The sequence below is a fragment of the Sinocyclocheilus rhinocerous genome, unplaced genomic scaffold (genome assembly GCF_001515625.1).
Source record: "Sinocyclocheilus rhinocerous isolate Xijiao unplaced genomic scaffold, SAMN03320098_v1.1 scaffold899, whole genome shotgun sequence".
Taxonomy (NCBI): Eukaryota; Metazoa; Chordata; class Actinopteri; order Cypriniformes; family Cyprinidae; genus Sinocyclocheilus; species Sinocyclocheilus rhinocerous.
The window spans coordinates 616711-636646 of record NW_015653460.1 but is presented as its reverse complement, the minus strand read 5'-3'; the positions used below and the strand labels follow the sequence as shown (position 1 = coordinate 636646).

The 19936-nt window shown below is 38.3% G+C and overlaps 1 protein-coding gene across 3 annotated transcripts in view; it reads left to right on the top strand.

Annotated features, from left to right (window-relative positions):
• The window catches only part of LOC107715795 (caM kinase-like vesicle-associated protein), a 41942-nt gene that overhangs the window by 8916 nt on the left and 13090 nt on the right, over positions 1-19936 (top strand). The window contains exons 1-2 of one of the 3 annotated variants that reach the window (XM_016521995.1): positions 18637-18660; positions 18864-19011. The exons of 1 other annotated variant lie outside the window; for it this stretch is intronic. In XM_016521995.1, the coding sequence (XP_016377481.1) occupies positions 18995-19011 (17 nt within the window). In that variant the 5' untranslated portion in view covers positions 18637-18660; positions 18864-18994. Of the gene's footprint in view, positions 1-18636; positions 18661-18863; positions 19012-19793; positions 19802-19936 lie in introns of those variants that run through there. One more of the 3 variants, XM_016521997.1, reaches the window with a different exon arrangement.

Genomic DNA, 19936 nt, shown 5'->3' with positions numbered 1-19936 from the left:
TCTTGGAACTATTTAAGAAGGCCTTCTGCACTAGACAAGTCAAAGGCAATTTCATGTTCCTCTTCAGTAAAAATGCACCAGAAAATCTGACAGGTAGCGTATTTGTACATAGTTGATGGAGTTACAGCCCACCCTTGTGTGTAAAAGCTGAATGTATTGCCTGATATTCACTCTTGGAACTATTTAAGAAGGCCTTCTGCACTAGACAAGTAAAAAGGTAATTTCATGTTCCTCTTCAGTAAAAATGCACCAGAAAGCGATTGTACCACAGCTGTGTGAAGAAGTAGCGTGCATAAGATAAGTGCAAAATATGAATAGATATGAAAAAGCCTCCTTTTCAAAACCAAAAGCTTGTCTAAACAGACTGCCCAAAAAGACTTTGTTTGGAGGCTGATATGCAATAGTTGCTTTTAATTATATTTTACACAATTAAATTTCAAAGCATGCAATCATGGAGAAAACACTATGTTGAGGGATCTTTAGATGAATGTTTCTCTGTAGCAAGCTGTCACAACAGTTGAGGATACACAATAGTAACTTCCAAAACAGTGGTTTATTGACCACCACAGCTGATCAGTTGAAACTAACCCCAGGTAGGCTGGTTGGCTTGAGATCGTCAGGAGGATCATCTGGCTTGAGAGCTCTTGGGGGCTGGCTGAGCAGGAGATCTCCATGGTGGAGCAGAAGACAACCACAGCTGAGCAGATAAAACTAACACCAGTCAGACTGGTCTGGAGGATCGGCATCTGGTGTACTGGCTGAGAGACTGGTGTTTGATGAGGGGGCTTTGATCGGCCTCTATGGCCGTAACGAGAGAACATAGATTGGCCTCCATAGCCGTGCTTGAGTATACGGGAAGTTCAGGGACAACCTTTGTGGCTACATCAGGGCAAACAGGAAACTCAGGGATGACCTCCATGGTCGCATCTGGGCAAACAGAAAACTCGGGAACAACCTCCTTGGTCGCATCTAGACAGACAGGAAACTCTGGAATGACCTCTGTGGTGGCATCTGAGCAAACAGGAAACTTGGGAATGGCCTTCGTGGTCACATCAGAAAAGACAGGAAATTTGGGAATGATCTCCATGATTACATAAGGGCATACAGGTAACTTGGGAATGACCTCCGTGGCCACATCTAGGCAAACGGGAAACTTGAGAATGACCTGTCTGGACTGACAGGAAGTTCACGGATGAGCACCTCCACTTAGATATGAGTGGGAAAGCAGTGTGCAGCCCAAACACACATTATGGCCACCGCCGTAACAGGTAGAGCAATCATTGGAAGTAGGATCTCTGAATCCTCCGGGCTTGAGACTATCTGGCTGGGTTCTGGCATAATGGCCATGACATCAGGAGACTCAGGCATAGCATTCATAATAGTGGGAGACTCTGACTTGGTGTGGCCCTGTTGGCTGAGGATTCTGGCAGTAGAGAAGGTATTGTGTTGAGCTCTGGGACGAGAGTGGTCACTGGGCTGAGCTCTGGTACGAGAGCGGGCACTGGGCTGAGCTCTGGGAGGAGAGCAGACTCAGGACAGAACTCATTGGCTGGAGTCTTCACTGGACTCAGGGGCCAGGGACTCACTGGACTTCAGCAGACTCAGGGGCCAGGGCCAGTGCGTGCATAGAGGCAAACTAGGCAGCTGCCTAGGGCGGCAGTACAGTCATGGCGGCAAAAAGGACAGAGATTTTATTTTATCTTTTGGGCATTCATTTGGAATTATTGCACTCAGATCTACAAGTTATCACCCCATTAGTCATTCTAAATCTAAATTAACTTTGCTTGGCTCGGGAACGGCCGGCGGGCTTGAGCGAACGGCGACTTCCATGCCACGGGGAGAAACAAACGGGAAAACAAAAACACTTAAACAAAAAAAAAACGGAAAAGAAACACGGGGAGAAGAGGCGCCGCTCACTTTTTGCTGGTCCGGAATTCTGTCACGCTTCGCTACTGTGAGGAGCTCGGAGACGAAGGAGCTCAGAGATGAGGAGGGGAATTCAAACATATAGGTTTTAATCACATCCAGGGACCTTGGAAAACACACGTAGCAAGGGTAGACATATACAATTCCGGACAAGGGAGAACAGAACGGGCTAGAACTCAAATAGGGCAGATAACGAGGGGCAGACAGGTGAGGAGGATAACTAATAACAAGGAACACCTGGAACTAATAGAACTAAATGGGGACAGGAACAGGAAGGACCAAATAAGGGCAAGGAAGGCACATGGGGAGCAAAACACACACAAAAAACAAGGAACAGCTCAAGAGCAATTTTTTTTTGCGATACACCAAAACTCATGCGACAATTCATTTTTTTAGGGATGACGTCATTACGCACACCATTTTATCAGTAAAAGGCCAGCTGGATGGAAACATGCTGTAGACAGCAAATTTCGCAAAGTTTTTTTTACGCAAAGTTTTTTTTTACGCACATTTTTTTTATTCTCTGTCGATAACAAAACAGCGCAAAAACTAGATGGAAACTTGGCTAATGGTAACCTCCAAAACAGTGGTTTATTGACTGCAGCAGGTGAGTAGTGGAATTCAGAGAATTGCAAATAACTTAAATAAAAGTCCTTTTCTCATGCAGGCGTTGGCTGGAACAACAGGTAACAATGAAGACAGAAGACTACTTGAAGACAACAATCCACAGGTAAGTATTCAGGTAAGTTAATATAGTTTAGTGCACAATGAGACCAGGCAATGAGGGTGGGTATAAGGTGAGCGCTTATATGTGTGTCTAGATGAGGTGATGATCAACGGCAGGTGTGATGATGGCTGACTTAAGTGCAGGTGGGAACCAAGAGGGATGCTGGGAGATGTAAGTGGTGACAGGACTGTTGACTGGAGATTGGCTATTATTATTAATCAATACTGTATTTTTATACCTGGTGATTAATTCAGAGAGGGATGAGACAGATTATGTAGTGAGAAGGAGCAGTTTCATTGATTTACAGAGATGTAGTCGACTTTGTCAGGCAGAACATATCCAACAGATGAATTGAGTGTGCGTGGGATATGTCGTCAAATACTTCCAAGCGTATTTGAAAGCTCTAATTCAGAAGGCTTTCATTCACGTGGTTCGCTGTGCTTGCATTTACCCACACAAAGACCTCATCTCCATGTTCCTGTCCATGTAAAAGTTCTATTTTAACTGCCTGATCTTAGATAAAAAGTGAGACATTTCCTTTTTTTCTCCTAATTCTGAGCGATGAGTGCTAGAACAGGCGGCTCCTAAATTTAGCCTTGTATAGCATCATGCTCCCAAACCATGTGCGTTTTCTTTTTTCGCTCGCTGATTTACTGGAACTGTAGTGAAATGCCATTGAGGGACTTTGTAACCAAGGCAACAAACAATAGCGGTGCAGAATGGTCAGATTAGTGTGTGAGGAGTGAAGGGCTTAAACTTGAGATTTTTTTCTATATATTATTTGGTTTTGAGCCATGTTGTGAAACGATAGCCATACCTCACCTGCAGTGGAGCTATTTTACAACAAAACATCTTTCTGTAGCTGTAAACACAAAACTGGAATACAAGAATGACACTGCCTTGTACCAACACATTAGGGGCTGATCACACTGGATGTGTTTTTTATGTGAACAAGCAGTAGATGGAAATATTTGATTGTTGTGATGCTTCACACTGTTTGAAAGATGTGTTTAAGTGTCCATGGACCATTGTTTTCTACACTGGACTTTCTGACTTTACTGAATCTACAGCACCACAGAAAAAGTAGTCTGAGTTTGTAGTCTGAAAAAAACGGTATGTCTTTCAAATTAAGTTGTCCTCTAAAGGAAAAGTAGTCAAACAGATTCACAAACTCACAAGTTATCAGTCTTTATCAGTCTGATGATTAACGGACTGATTAAACTCACTGAATCAGTCATAACTCGCTGAATTTGACTCACCGAAATGCAGGTCATCATTGTTTTCAATATTTCTTAAGATTTCTGAACAAATTTCTAAAGACATTTTGTTTGTACTTAAGGTTCAATATCAGCCTGACTGAATAGCTGTGTGAATAGCTCTTTAGGCTGTTGATAATGTGTAGTACTGTAGATAATTAGTTATGTTGTAACCAAGAGGAAAACGTTACTGCTTAGAGGTTGTTTTTTCAAAGCTCGAGAGATTTAATGGAGTAATGAATTTATGTTTCGTTTAGCTATCAACATCAAATGATACAGTTGTTGACATGCAGTAACATCTAAACAGCTATGTTTAAGCACAAATCAAAATCTATTTTTTTTTTTGTCTTTGGTATAATCTGTGTGACATTGTTGAGATCTCTTTTGAGAGACATGATTACTGTGGTCTTTTTCTCTGGAGATAAATGAGAAGACAAAAGTCTCAATTTGATATCTATTTGCCCCTATTCCTGTCTTGGAGAAATAACTGCAATATTAAAGAGGTGTCATTTGTGACTTTCTTTCCTCTTGGAAATGTTTGCGATGTGTTCTGGATGGGGTGTTTGGATAAGTGTTGGACAGGTTTGGCAGACTTCCTGCAGTGTGAGTCTAATAAGCTAACCAACCATTTCAAAGGAGGCTTTTTTCAATAGCAACAGCAAAAGCAAAAAATAAATGCTGTCAGATTGCACACAGTGAGCTGCGTCAGCTGGAGCGCAGTCAAACAAATGCACACACACACACACACACACACACACAATCACACAATCTCTGCTGGTATTAGCGTGGCACGATTAACGGGGGCGATAGTCCTCTATTAACCGAGCTGTTTCTCACCTTCATCACTCAGCACTCCTCATCCTCCCACCGTGCTGACCTCTGTCATCCGTTCAGTGACTCATCTCTCTCTCTATCTCTGCAGAGATGTTCTCTCCAATCACACTATGTACTGACATAAAAACACTGACTAGTCACTGTCCAGTTCAGACCAACACTACAGCAATGCACCTCCATTTATATTTAGGCCGCGGGAAAGAAAAAAGCTCTTACACACAATTGACTGGGAGAGATAATCGAGCGAGGAGGGCTCCTTCACCCATGTGGGTGTGAGGATGCTGGAATTCATCCTTTGTAAAGCCTGGTGGGGCTGTTTTGAGCAGTGAAACGGCTTTCAGCTCTATTAACACATGCGGCAGAGGGCATTTTTGTTGGCTCACAATGCTGGTCTGAAAGCTTATAAGAGCAGCAGTTGTTCTTTCGTCTTTCACTCTGGCTATGACTGCCTTAAACTGTCTTGCTATTAAATGCGGCACCTTATAATGCAATAAAGTGGACAAAAGCTTCAGTGCATGCACATTTTCACATTACACAATGTCTTAGTTAGGGGAAAAGCATACAAAATGTACAGTATGTGAATCCAATTCATGAGTTTTTGTCCTAACTAGACACAAGGAGTGGCAGGACATTTTGCAGATTGCTTTTTATTTCTTTGGCATCTTCCTGGGTAGCAGTGAAATCTCATTGAATCATGTCAAATTGACAAATTGCTTATATATATATATATACTGTATACAGTATATACACAGAGTGCAAGTTAAACTTAAACTATTTGTAACTGTTTTTTAATAATGTTGCATATGCTTTTCACCACTTTACATTACATTTACATCTTCATTGCTGTTCTGGACATTTTATAATCAATATTGTGACCCATCCTTTTATGTTTTTATTTTAATTTTTTTATAAAGTTACTTGTATGACTTTGATTTTGCAGAACAGCAGGATTTATTTATGGTGATAAAAAGTACAGGTTCATTTTGTTGCTGTTTCTTCAAGGCTTGATTGAATAGGTGTGAGTGAATAAAAGAGAGAAAGAGCGAGAGAGAGAGAGGGAGAGAGAGAGAGAGAGAGAGAGGAAGGCCCTGCTGTTCTCGGGTAAGAGCTGGCAGTCACCCTTATGTGTGACCAGGACAGAGTTTTTGCAGACAGGATGTGTGAGACATGCTTCAGTTCCCAGAGCACTGTATACGTATGTGTGAGTGTGCATGCATTTAAACACAACAAAACAGAGCAGTACACTCCTTTTGTTTGTGTGTCAGGGTTATTATCGTTATAGAAATAAAATTAAAACTAAGACTATAAAATAATTTTCATTACTTGAAATAAAATTAACATGAACTGAAACCATATACAAGAATTTAAACAGTAACACTTTAGAACAGGGAACACACATTCACTTTTAACTACACGTTTTACCTCAATAAACTCCCAATTTGTTGCTTATTCATAGTAATTAAGGTAGTCGTTGTAGTAGATATGTTTAGGTATGGGGTAGGAAACTGGAAATAACTGGAAATAAAATGAAAACTAAAACCATTAAAAAACCTTACTCGAAATAGTATTAACATTAACTGAAATTATATAATATATAAAAAATAAACCTTGCCAAGGAATTGTTTCTCATTTTTAAGTTAAATTACTAAAATAACTATAACCAATTAAACTAGAACTACTAGACTAATACAAATGACAACAACACACAAAAAAAAATATATATAAAAAATATAAAAGTAAAACATAATTTAAAATATTAAGAAAAACTATAATAGTATTTCAGTAATACAAACAAAATTGATGTGTTTGTGCAATCTGTTGCACATTTTACCATATTTGACTACCGACACACACATTTTTATAGTAATTTCTGCTACCACATAAGCTCTAATCTGTACATCAAAGCAATCTATTGTCTATTTTTTTTATTAATTGACATCACTTTAAGCTCTGTCATATCTGAAGGTGAAAAAGATTTAAGCAACAGCATGTCTGGATGGCAGCGAAGAGTAACAAAATTATTGGCTTGCCAGTACACATTGATAACACCACTGAAATAATCAGACCACGAGAATACATAAAGGCCCAAGTAACTCTTGCAAATTTCAGTCTTTGGCTCTCTTTCTGAGTCGTAATGTGTTTGTGGGTTGCTTCCAATCTAATTACAGCATGTTCCAGCACTCTGTGATGTTCAAAGATGAACACTCAGAGGCATGGACAGAGAGACACTCAAGTCCAAATCTGATGGATGCAGAAATTAGTCATATTAAGACACTAAATAGCTTGAGATAGGAACTCAGAAGCTGAACCTGAACCAATAAAACATGTTTTGTACTAAAAGTCATTCTATAGCCTCATAGGGTTCAAAATGACATCTGTTGAGAACATGTGGTGATTCTGTCTATAAAATAAACAAGCTAATATGCCTCAGTTGGCAGTGTTTGTTGCAATTTCTGCATGCATTTCTGCAGCGGGTAACTTGGAGATATTTGAAAATTATTTAATAATCTACTTTTCCATACTATGCCATATGAAGATGATTTGTATTGTCCATTGCTCAGTATTCTCTGTTTTATTGGCAAATATTATTTTTGCTATTTTTTTGCCCCTGTAGTCTCTCCTCGCCTTTTTTCTCAGCAAAGCCCACATACTTTTTTCCTCCATTATGTAAGTCACAGTGTTTCTGACAAATTTAGCTTAAAATGACATCTTGCTTTGTGAATCAAAGACAAAGATCAAATTTGGTGTTTTTTGGAGTCTTAATTTTTAGACGAGTGAAAGAGGCATTATGTTTATAACATTAATTTTCTGTTCATAAGACCAAGTGTCACATAATGCATTGCCTCAGAGATTAGTATTCTATTTATTTATGAACAACAATATTTTTTCTACATCTAAAAAGCTTGCATGAATCCTTTTATGCTTGACAGGCATAATTTGCCTTAGACAGGAACTTTCTCTTTTTTCAAAATTTAATTTACTGCATTTTATTAGATTACTTAATTCATTTACTGTTATGTTTTAGAAGTAAACTGTTTTATTTATTATATTTTTGCTATCTAGCAAAGATTGACTTTTTTTCTTTTAAAACTGGTTTGCTCTGAGACAAAATGTGTTTTTAAACAAAATTAAAAAATACATTATAGTTCTTGATTATGTCAGCATATTTTGCAGTCTTGAAAGTGCTCAGACAATGTTTTGTGGAAGTTAGGCCTAGAGATATAAATATTAAATACTGTGGGGCCATTTTTGTCTGTTCAAGTTTAAAATCTGTCTGTTAAACTGCTTACTAATGAGTTCTACTCTGCAAAACTAACGTATCTTGTTTCCTGTTTGATTAAACATCAAAGACCCATGCAGCATCTACCAAGCACAAGAAATCTGTGAGCAGATCTTGTAAACTAATCGTTCCATTTAGAGTTCTTAGTTCTGGAACATGCTCTGCATGAAGATGGTGCTAGCTTTCCCTTGTGACTGGACACCAAAGACCTAAACAGCATCGGCCATGCAGCAATTGCATTATGACTGTCTTCATCGATACATAATACTAATGCTAAGTCAGTCTTAATGAGCATTTCATCTCTACCCACTGCACTCTTCTGAGAAGAGATGGATTTCCACAACATGAAGAGAAATAGGAATGAAAGCTACAAGGCAGCGCTTTCAAGATTAAAATAGGGAAATCTCTTTTTGAAGGGAAAAAGTCAACAAACTGTTAATTAAGAGCACTGCCTGTTATCATATGAGCCTGACTCCTGCTATCTTTGAGAGTGGGGGGCTCTAAATGTGGCATGGATTGCAAAATTACCCTGCAAATATAGTATCTTTGGATCTTCTCATTTGTAAACCAAAAAGTGCATCCCATTGTACTGTAATGGCAATACCTCAATCATCAAAGCAATAAAAGTTCAACTAGTGCAGTAATTTTATGCTGCAGCATTTTTTCACCAATGCTGTCAAAAGTCTGAATTTCTTGTCATAAAAATACCCTTTACCAGTAAATCACTTCAATACATAGTGTCTTTTCATTGTCAGGAAGTTATTGCGAAGGTCTCATAATAGCAAGTGGGCACCATCCATTATATTTTATCAGCCATCCGTGCCTCTAAACGGGAAGTAATACATATGAGTAGATGCAACTCATATATAAACAGTTTCTGCTACACAAAAGTCTAATTGCTCCCACAATCCTTTAGTACACTCTCCATTGTGCAGCCAATCAAACTGATGCCTTCAAACTGTGAAAAAGGACTATTACTCCCCAGGCACTGTGGATTTGCCTTTTTGTGTGGTTTGAAACTTTATCTGTCTCGTCTTGTAGTGCAGAATGCATTAGTGTTAAAAGTTGGGAGTTGTTTCTTGTCACCTCTATGGAGTCAACATCTGTTACCACCATGAAGAGCTGACATCGAAGAGGAGCCTTTTAGCTCAAATATTGCTCCCTGGGTCTTACTGTCTTTTTTATTTCCAGCGGAGTAAAACAAATCAGGGTTACTTTTACTAAAAAGTTGATGACTACACATGTGGATAATATAAGAACAGATTAGTCTAATATATTCAATGTAAGGTAAAAGGCATTATGTATTCCAACCTGGAGCAATAAATAAACTCTGCAGAGGTGCCTTTGCTGAGAGCATATAAGATAACAAGCAATATTGCTCTCATTCACTATATAGTCTTTGGACACTTGTTTTAAGAACATTTCTTAATGAAAATTATATTTCTGTAATGATCCATTTCAGTCAAAAAGGCCCTTTATGCTTGATAGGCTAAGTATTATTGGTGCATATTGAGCGGGGCAAATGAGAGTGCAGTTACCCCTGAATAATGTAGAATAGCCATTGATTAGTCATATTATTGATTTCCTTTTATAATGGCACAAATGGGGACTGTAATTGCAAGTGGAAGCTCAGCAGGAAATGAACACAATTCATCTTATTATACACTATTAAACTAAACATCTGGTTACAGAAGTGGAGTGAATAGAATGGAACAGAATATGAGAAGATATTCCAGAACAGAATAAAACTGAAGTGAACTTCTGTGCATTTGTTCACGTAGTTGTATTGCAGATGGCACAGTCTTTGCCAGCTGACACTGTAAGACACGTCTGCTATATTTAGAATGTGAGAGACAGACTGTACAACTACAAAATAGAGGACGGCAATGGGGGGAAAGAAGCACAGTGTACTATAGTGCTCCCAACAGGCCTGCATGCACCTGTCATAAATGAACACCTTTTTTAGGAGCATGGTAGGACAGGTGCATGCATGACATGATCTAGAAAATTAGTACTCGTTTAGTGCATTAGGTAATTCTAGCAATAATATACATTCTAAGGTTTTATCGTGAAAATTATACTTGCAAGTGATCAGATGAATCTGAAAACACACTCACACTCCATCCAATTGCATGCCAAGCCCACTAGAATTTATAGCCTGTAATTTGTCTCTTCTCTCCTGACTACTGCAGTCAGCATTCCGAACGGACCTTCAATTACTGTGCGGCCTGCATTCATACTGACTTTCATTATTATTTATCTGCCGTGTGAGCTTAAAATATTTCTCGTAATGTCAATTTTATGCAAGCCAATTAAAACGTGTGTAGCTGAAGCAGCATATGAGGCGTAGACATCTAATGAGATTAGAGAGTGCACATGGTTGTTTGGGGGGGATCGGGAAGGGGTGCACGCTCATAAACTCTTCGTTCTGTAATAAAGAGACATATTTATGGCAGCGATTTTGGAAAGTGTCCTCTAGAGTCACTGAAAATGTGCACACGTCACTCCTCACTGTCTTGAAGATTCATTTGGCCTTCCTGCAGTGGAATTGCCATCGATGATATGCATGGCAAAAGATTTGAGTAAATGCATAACTGAAATGAGAGTGTAAAGTCTGACAGAAGTTGATGATGCATCGATGCACGTAAAAATGATCCCTTGCTAGTTTCATTGCTGTTCAGTGTGTATATTATTTCAGTGGTGGTAAGAGAGCAGTCTGCTGTTGTCATGGAAATCCTGGAAAGTGTGTTAGGATTTCGGGCTTGTCATCACCCTGTTTATGCTTGTTGCCAGATCTTCTGGTAAGCATAAATGAATCTGTCTGATGTTGTTGCAGAATATAAATGCAGTGTGTTTAAAATTCTAAATCAGTCACATGGTCACTTCACACGCAGCACTTTGTGCTGCTTTAGACCTTCACAACTTTTTCTTAGTTGTGAATAAAATAAGATTGTGAACTGCTTGTAATTATCAGGATGTCTACATGAGTAGCTCATACAATGTGGTGTGATCTTCATTTACATAATAATAAAAATGATCATGGAATTATGATTAGGAATGATTTTCACAACCTCAGTTTATCAGAAAATAAAGTAGTCTGTGCCACATGATCTTATGAAATCCTTCTGATATACTGATTTGCTGCTCAAGAAACATCTCTTATTATTATCAATGTTAAAAACAAGTGTTATGCTCAATATTTTTGTGAAAACTGTGATTGAAAAATTAAAGTATTAATAATGTTTTAATTTCTTTGAGAAAAAAAAGTAGTGTTTATTAGCAGTAGGCATTTGTCTCTTGATTTTTAGGCTGCACAGAGGAGCTCTGCAGGCTGATGTACATATGGATATGCATGTACAGTATATGCATTTGCACAATTCCCTGTACTGTCAGCCATATGTACTGGAGCTGCATTTATAATTGGTTTTTATCATTTATAATGTACCTCAGCTGCCCTGTAGTAAGCCTGGATCAAGAACTCTCTCTGGTACAGCTGCTGTGACTTCAAAAAAGAAAGCATTGAGCTTCAGTCAGAGGTTGCTGCATAGTTCAAGCGTGTTGTACAATCTGCTGTCCCCATGCATTACAGCATACAGCAGAACTGTCTCTAACCCTGAATGTTGTAATTGGAGAAAGTCCTGTCAGAGCTTAGAGCTTTTAGATCTTAGGACACCTTATGTTCTTTAGCAAGTCAAAGGAGAAAACCCAATTTAGTGACCAAATTGGTGCATTGAGGACTCTCTATGTAGCGATGATAGTGATGATTAGATTCTTTCTGTAGTCGACTCACAATAAAAGCAGGGTAAAGCTTCTGCTGCCATACCATAGCATTATATGGTCTTCTCAATCATCCACAGAACAAGATTAATGCAGAAAGAGAGTTTTTTCTTTGTCTGATAAAAAGCTGCAACAGCGGAACGTCAACCTTGCCAACCACAAAGGTGTTGTATGTGTATATGCTGTATGATGCATGAATTGCATTTTTCATTCTTTACCAAAATGATCAATAATAATGGAGTAAACCACTGCAAAACAGACAGCCAGAGGACAGAGAAAGACAGAGAGAAGGAGAAAAAGCACATGGAGGACAGGAATAACAATGAGGAATCGGAGGAGCCTTGGTTCAACAATGCACAGGGAATAACTCAGTGGAGCAGTCGTTCTAGAGCTGGAGAGAACTGTCAGAGAGCGGCGCTAGACAGAAATAATTGATAGAGCATTCCTCTCTTTCACACTGCTCATTATCTTGTGTTGTTTCTCCATTGGTCCAACAACGCGATGAGGCTTGGAGCATTTCGTAGAAGCAGCGACTCTATTTGTGTCCGACTCAAACATCTCATCGCACATTTGAGATGGTGCAGCTTTGCTTTGAAACTGGCCTCAAAAAATCTTTAAAAACACTCCAAACAGCCCAAACAGGATAAAGTGAAGCCCAAATGACTGTGGATGGACAGCAGATGCTCCTTTATCAGTCCTCACATTTTTATTCACATTTGAAAGTAAGAAATGCGCCAGGGGAGCTGTCTAGAGATGAGATCTGAGAGTCACATTGACTGAAGACTAAAATAAAGGACAACTAAGCTGGATAAAGTCTTCAGCGACATGTCTGTTAAGTTTAAGGGCCATCTAGAGGCCTGGCACAAACACTATGCGTTCTTCAGTTAAATCCCATCTAGTCTAAACAGGCCATATTTGCACCCAAGAAATTATTTATTTTATTTATCTATAGTATGTTGTCTATTCATGTCAAATACTTTCATTTAATCAGAGCAGTTGTGGGTGTGACCTTAAAAAACAAACTATTTTAGCTTATTACAATGCATTTTAAGATAGATTAGAAATCTGTAGAAAATGTGAGTGGTGCAAAACCACTCCATTATGTGAGGGTGGTTGCCAGATTTCCCTGGCATAGAGACTCTCAAGTCTCTATGCCAGGGATTCCCAAATGTTTTTTCAGCCAACCCATTAGATGTAAAATGTTTACTTGAAGTACCCCCTGAGATTTTAAGTTATTACATTACATACATTACAGCATCACTATTTTAAGCTATTTTAAGCTTAAACATATCACTGTTTTGCAGTTTGTGGTGTTGAGAGTATTTTCAAATTATGTTTCATTTTATTTTTATTACAAATTATTTGATATTAACAAAACATTCTAAAACACTTTTTTTTTTGAGACAGTGAACTTATATCTGGCAGCTACAGGTCACTAAAGTGTCAGCAGAGGCATTAAACTCGCAGATAGGAAAGAAAACAGGAATATTATGCAATATATCAGATGTTAGTAGATTACAAGAAACATTTCAAAGATCTAGGGGATTTTTGCCCAAATCCCCAGTTAATTTCGACCCAGCTCAGTGTGCAGTATGATGTCAAAGCGTCTCTGGATCAGATGTCTAAACCCACCTGCTGTAAGCCAATCTGTGGGCCATCAGAAGCTCAGTGATCTCAGTCTCTGCCTATCTGTGGCCTAAACTGATGTCATGTATTTACAAACTAAAGGCAGATGGGACTGATGGAGGGAGGCACCGATTTTGCCAGCTCTGAAAAACTGGAGAAGATGGTGTAATTATGAGAGTGAAGTTTCAGCTGGTCGGATAGCACAATACCGCAGGATACGCGAGATGCTCAGTTACTAGCTGCAAACCATCCTTCCTGAGAGACGTAGATGCTGATGTGTGAATAATGAATACTATTGTCTTGTCTTTCTGTCTCTTGTCATTTTATCAAGTCTCCCGACTCATGATTGATGTGCGTAGCAAGATTATCTCTCTTATTTCTGTCTCTCCTCCCTTCGCTTATTCCCTACATGAGATTATTATCGCTCTCTTTCTTCTAGTATCTATTTTTTTGTGTTTCTCTACGGTCTGCAGAAAGGTTGAAACAGAGTCTAATGTACCAGCCACTGGGTTTAATTAGCATTCACAGTGCCCTTGGGAAAGCAAAGGAACTTTCATTTCTTTTTTCTTAGAAGTTTCCTGTTTCGAATAAAGTTCTGGATCGCCTGATTTCTTTCAAGAGGCAGTAATGAGGAGCTGGCGATGATGTTGCAGAATGCAGTTCTACCCCGCTGTATTCTCCTCCTGCTCACTCTCTGTCGCTCACGCAGTCCATTTGTCTTACTTCCTCTTGCTCTCTTCTTTTCTTCAAAAACCTCATGAGTTTTCAGCCAATTAAGTTCTTTGCTTGTTGCACAGAGGAACGCTTCATGAAAAGAGAGGAATGCTCTGTGGATCCTGATGCGTTTGAAGAAGAACTGGTCTTGCAATTATACAAACTGTGTTATGAATTACTTTATTGTAATTGCATCATTGGAGAGATGAAACCAAGCCAGCAATTTGAAGATAAATAGTTTTTTGTTTTGGATGCATCACCTTTTAAATGCGCAATATAGCATTTATTATATACCGTTTTACATAACTTTTTATACATTAGCATGGAGTAGCACTGCAAGATGCTTTAAAGAAATATGAAAACTCTCAAACCCAGGAGGATTAGCTTAAGAGTATAAAGATAAATGAGAAAAACAACTCCATAAATTAGGCATCTAAACGTGCAGTATTTATTTTCATTGACCATAAACACTGAAGTTGGAACTTCAAACTTAAGTATAGGAAAATCTACATTGCCCTCCACTAATATTGGCACTCTTGGTAAAAATTAGCAAAAGGGGCTGTGTTTTTGATATTTCATTCAAAAAATTCACAAAATTCTAACCTTTCATTTGAAGTAAAACAGCTGAAAGTTGGGGGGAAATTCACATTATGAAATAAATGTTTTCTCCAATGCATGTTGGCCACAATTATTGGCACCCTAGAAGTTCTTATAAGTAAAATATCTCTGAAGTATATTCCCATTCAATTGAAATTTTCCAGCCATGACTTCCTGTTCCACAGGATTATAAATATGAACACAAAGGCCAAATTCCCTTATTCGTCCACCACAAAGAGTAAAACCAAAGAATATAGATATGATGTGCAGAACCAGATTGTTAAGCTTCACAAAATAGAAATTGTCTGTAAGAAGCAGGAGCAAGAGCTAAAGCATTGAAAATCTTTATTTCCACCATCAGGGCAATAATTAAGAAGTTCCAATTAACTAAAGATGTTACTAATCTTCTTGGAAAAGGACGTGTGTCTATATCATCCTAATGCACAGTGAGGAGGAGAGTTTGAGTAGCCAAAGACTCTTCAAGGATCACAGCTGGAGAATTGCAGAGATTAGTCGAGTCTTGGGGTCAGAAAACCTAAAAAATATCAAACAGCCCTTACATCACCACATGTTGTACAGAAGGGTTTCAAGAAAAATCCTCCTCGCTCATCCAAAAACAAACTCCAGCATATTCAGTTGTCAGACACGACTGGATCTTCAAACGGGACTGGCTTCTATGGTCAGATGAAACTATAAAAAGAGCTTTTTGACAGCAAACTCACCAGATAGGTTGGGTGCAAACAGGGATAAAAAGTACCCCATGCCAACGGTTAAATATACTGCTGGATCTTTAATGTTGTGGGCCTATTTTTCTGCCAGAGGTCCTGGACATCTTGTTCAGATAGATGGCATCATGGATTTTAGCAAATACCAACAGATAAAAAATGTAAACCTGACTGCCTCTGTTAAATCTTATAATGGGCTGCGGTTGAATCTCCCATCAGGACAATGATCCAAAACAAACATCAAAATCAACACAAAAATGGGTCACTGAGCACAAAATGAAGCTTTTGCCATGGTCGTCCCAGTTCCCTGACCTGAACCCTATAAAAAATGAGTGGGGTGAACTGAATAGAAGAAGCACCAACATGGAGCTGGGAATCTGAAGGATCTGGAGAGATTCTGTATGTGATTCTCTTATCAGGTGTTCTCCAAACACATCAAGCATTGTAAGAGAAAACTCAGAGCTGTTATCTTGTGGAAAGGACATTGCAAAAATTGTGGATTATTGTGATGTTTTATGAGCTGTTTGGACTCTCATTCTGACTAGGGGTGGGAATTGCAGGGTACCTCACTATACGATACAAATCACGATACATGGCTCACGATACGATAATATCACAAATACAGCGATTCTGCGATAATCTATATATTGCTAGACAATCCTATAAAGATACATCATGATATCTGTCTAGTCAAGTCAAGTCGAGTCAAGTCAAACTTTATTTATAGAGCACAACTTTAATGGGGTCATATGATGCTGCTAAAAATAACATTCTTCCTTTTTAATTATATTTTTATTAAATATTTATTTATTTGTGAAAAATACTTTGTCTTCTAGAGTATATGTTTATTTTATACGTTTATTTTTTAATCCATTTTCAGATGATTTCAAATGATATCGGCCATCGGCCACCCTGCTCTGTTGAACCATGATCCATGATCTGTTCACACTGGAAATCTGATATTCGCCACATTTAAAACAACAATGTGAACAGCTATACAAAAAAATCAGATCTGAGAAAAAAATCTGAATTGGGGCAGTTTTTTAGTTCTCATCTCCATAAACATAAGGCGCCGGTGCATCTCTTGATTTGATGTTAGTCTACCATTACCGCGATAAATCGGCACATCGATTTATTGTCCAACCCCTAATTCTGATGGCACCCATTCACTGCAGATGATCCATTTGTGAGCAAGTGATGTAATGCTACATTTCTCAAAATCTTTTGCAATTAAGAAACAAAACTCTTCTACATCTTGGATGTCCTGAGGGAGAGTTAATGTTAAGTAAATTTTATTTTGTTGTGTGAACTATTTCTTTCAGATGTCCACCTACAATCTTTAAACCTTTTTTTTTCTGTCAGCAGAAAATCACTGATGATACAGAAGCTGATGGTATTGGTTAGAGTACAAAGGCAGCTTTAAAACATCTAAAATTATTGATCACCTTATCTGCGTTCTGCCATAGACCTGCAGGCCAGATTCCTAGATGATAATGCTTTATATACGTTCTGTGCTTATGCCAAATGGCCCATTATGCTGTGTTAGTAATATCAATGCATATGGATGCAGAGAGAGTGTGCTATAAATGCACAGCTTAATAAGGGGAACTTTACATTGCCAAACTGGGAAATTAATAACAGTCAGCAAATAAAATAAAGTGCATCAACATATGGTCAATATTAAAGGGGTGATTCAGCGGTTGCTGTACTGTATTAAAGCTTTAATCAGGATAAAACCGTAAATGAAAAGCTAATATAAGCAGTAGCATTTACAACAGTGTATCTAAAAGTATGAGACAACAACAAACAAAAAAACATAGGCCTACCATTAAAAGCCGTGCTTGCACAGGTTCTGCACGATCCTCTTCAATAATATCCTCTGCTTCTCAATCGGGCTCAAACTGATAAGCGATATTAACGATGCCGTTGTTTACAATACAACCGGAGCACATGCCGCTGAGGTGAGGGGCGGGACGATTAGACGCGCATTAGAGGCGGTTTAGCCAATCACAACACACTGGGCTAGCTAACCAATCAGAGCCCATCGCCTATTTCTGAGGGCGGGGCTTCATAAAAGCAGGAAAAGATCAGCCCGTTTCTCAGAGAAGGGACAGAGATGTGTGAAATAAAGGATAAATTATGTGAAAATTAATGCGTTTTTTTTTAAACGAAGCATTAACACATGTTAGACTGCACCCCATAAACACAATCAAGCCTAGAAAAAACCCAGTGAACCACCCCTTTAACATGTTAACAATTATTTAATTAATGCATTTATGCAATTATCTGGAATTATTTATGCTATATTATATTGTATTGAATTTATTGTGCCATTTATACATTTATTTTGTTTGGAAATTATGATGAAAGGCCCTTTTTATGGATCATTGACAAATGGCTAAACCCAGTAATTACTTAAATATGCTTTCATCATATATATAACATTTGGGTTTGGAACTGCATGAAAGAGTAAAGAATGACAGATTTTTTTTTATTTTGGGGTGAACTATGCCTTTAAAGGGGTCCTATTATGCTTTTTCACTTTTTGAATTTTAGTCAGTGTGTAGTGTGTATGTTTGGGCATAAAAAAAGATCTTAAAACTTACAAATCTCAAAGTCCACTCCAAAGGGAGATATTTCGTTTTTTTTAAATCCCTTTTCAAGAACTACAACAAATGATTTACACTTCAATTATGAGACTACAGTGTTTCCCATACATTGAGTGCGGGTGTTTTTATATCACTGTATTTCTGAAGGAAACCGACTGTCTTAAGAAAATTGGATGTCATTTTCATTTAATCTTGCATGTAATGTCTGATAAAGCAGTGTTTTTTTTTAGCGGAGCGTGTGTAGCTTTGTGTACAGCCGTGTACAGCCGGGAAACCTTGATCTCTACCACTCCAACAGCACCTCCTGCTGGCATAGAATGAGTTTGCATATATATGCCGCCTGGGAAACACTGGACTAGAGGTCTGCATTCCCGACCAGATTTCTTGCAACGCGGGATTAAATTCCCGAATAAAACGCGGTAGCGGTCGGTAACTCTGGTGTAATTTGAACGGGAGCGGGCGATCTAACAATATCCCGTTCCCGACGTCCTTTCAAGCTAACCAATCACATCACATTTCGTTTTTCGGAAGGCGGGCCTTCATCAAACCCGGAACTAATCGAGCCGTTTGTGACAGAATGGGGAGAAAGGTATTGTAATAATGTAAATTATGTAAAAAATAATGCGTTTTTCGAACCACCAAGCATGAGAGCATGTTCTTGACATTGTAAAAGAGCATAATAGGACCCCTTTAAGGAGCTCAAAGCAATTTACACAGCAAACAGAAGTGTAATTAATCACAGAGCAGAGAGCTTCATCATTTACATAACAAATTTCTTTGCATTATATGTAGGTTTACAAAAATGAACAAAGAGGGAAGGAACAAGATAAAGAGTAGCACAGCGAGACAGGAGAAATGAGGAACAAGCAAAATGAGAGGGGGAGAGAAATTAAGGACACAATCTGTGCGTCTTAGAAACCAGGATGTACAGTAAATCAGAGTGTGTCCCTGTTCTGCTTGTCTATGTGCGCATTATGTCTTTTTTCCTTTTTTTTGTGATACAGTATATACTCTGTAGACCCTGTAGTGCTCACACATTACCATAGTCTTATGATGAAACTAATTAAGTCAGCTGTACAAGTCGTTTCTTAGTGTGGGGCAATGTGTCTTCTAGCCTAGTCTCAAATTGCACACCCACTACCACCCATAATCCATTCACTGACCATCTGATGCATATTGTACACAAAACAAGAGCTGGCTTGAATTGCCTGGTTAAATCTCATTGGCTGGCATTACGCAACTTCCAAGAGTATGAGCACACAGGTTGTTGTTCTGTTCAGAAACAAAATCATAATTGATCCAAACAGCTGTTGACTAGCATCACAATGAAATCCATTCATCGTTTTAGCTTAATCCAGTGTTAATCTAATTAAATCAAGGGAAATTTCTAGTCAGCAAATGTCCTAAATTGATTTATTCCTGATTTCATCTGCACATACAATAGTTTTTTGATAAAAAAACTGAAATATCCTCTTCCAATTAAACTGCCTATAAGCAAGTCTCACTTTCAGCAAAAATAAAGAAAGAAATAAAAGAAAGAAAGCGAGTGAAAGTCTGGTGTCTAATTTAATTTATCCTGCCTGGAAGAAGGGAAGCACAGTGATTTAGACTGTAAGTGTGGTAAAAAGCGCACAATGGCCTTTCATTTGTCTTCATCACCCCATTTCCTTTGCCCATAATCATTCAGCTGCTCTTTTTTCCTGTCTGATTCACAGCAGCAGAGTTGTAAGGTAGGATAATATTTGTTCTCTCTTAACAGCTAACCCTAACAGTTAACTAAAAAAAGTATTCTGAAATACAATACACAAAAGTGTTGCGTTTATAATTTTGTTCAGTGTATATATACACACAAACACACAAATGAC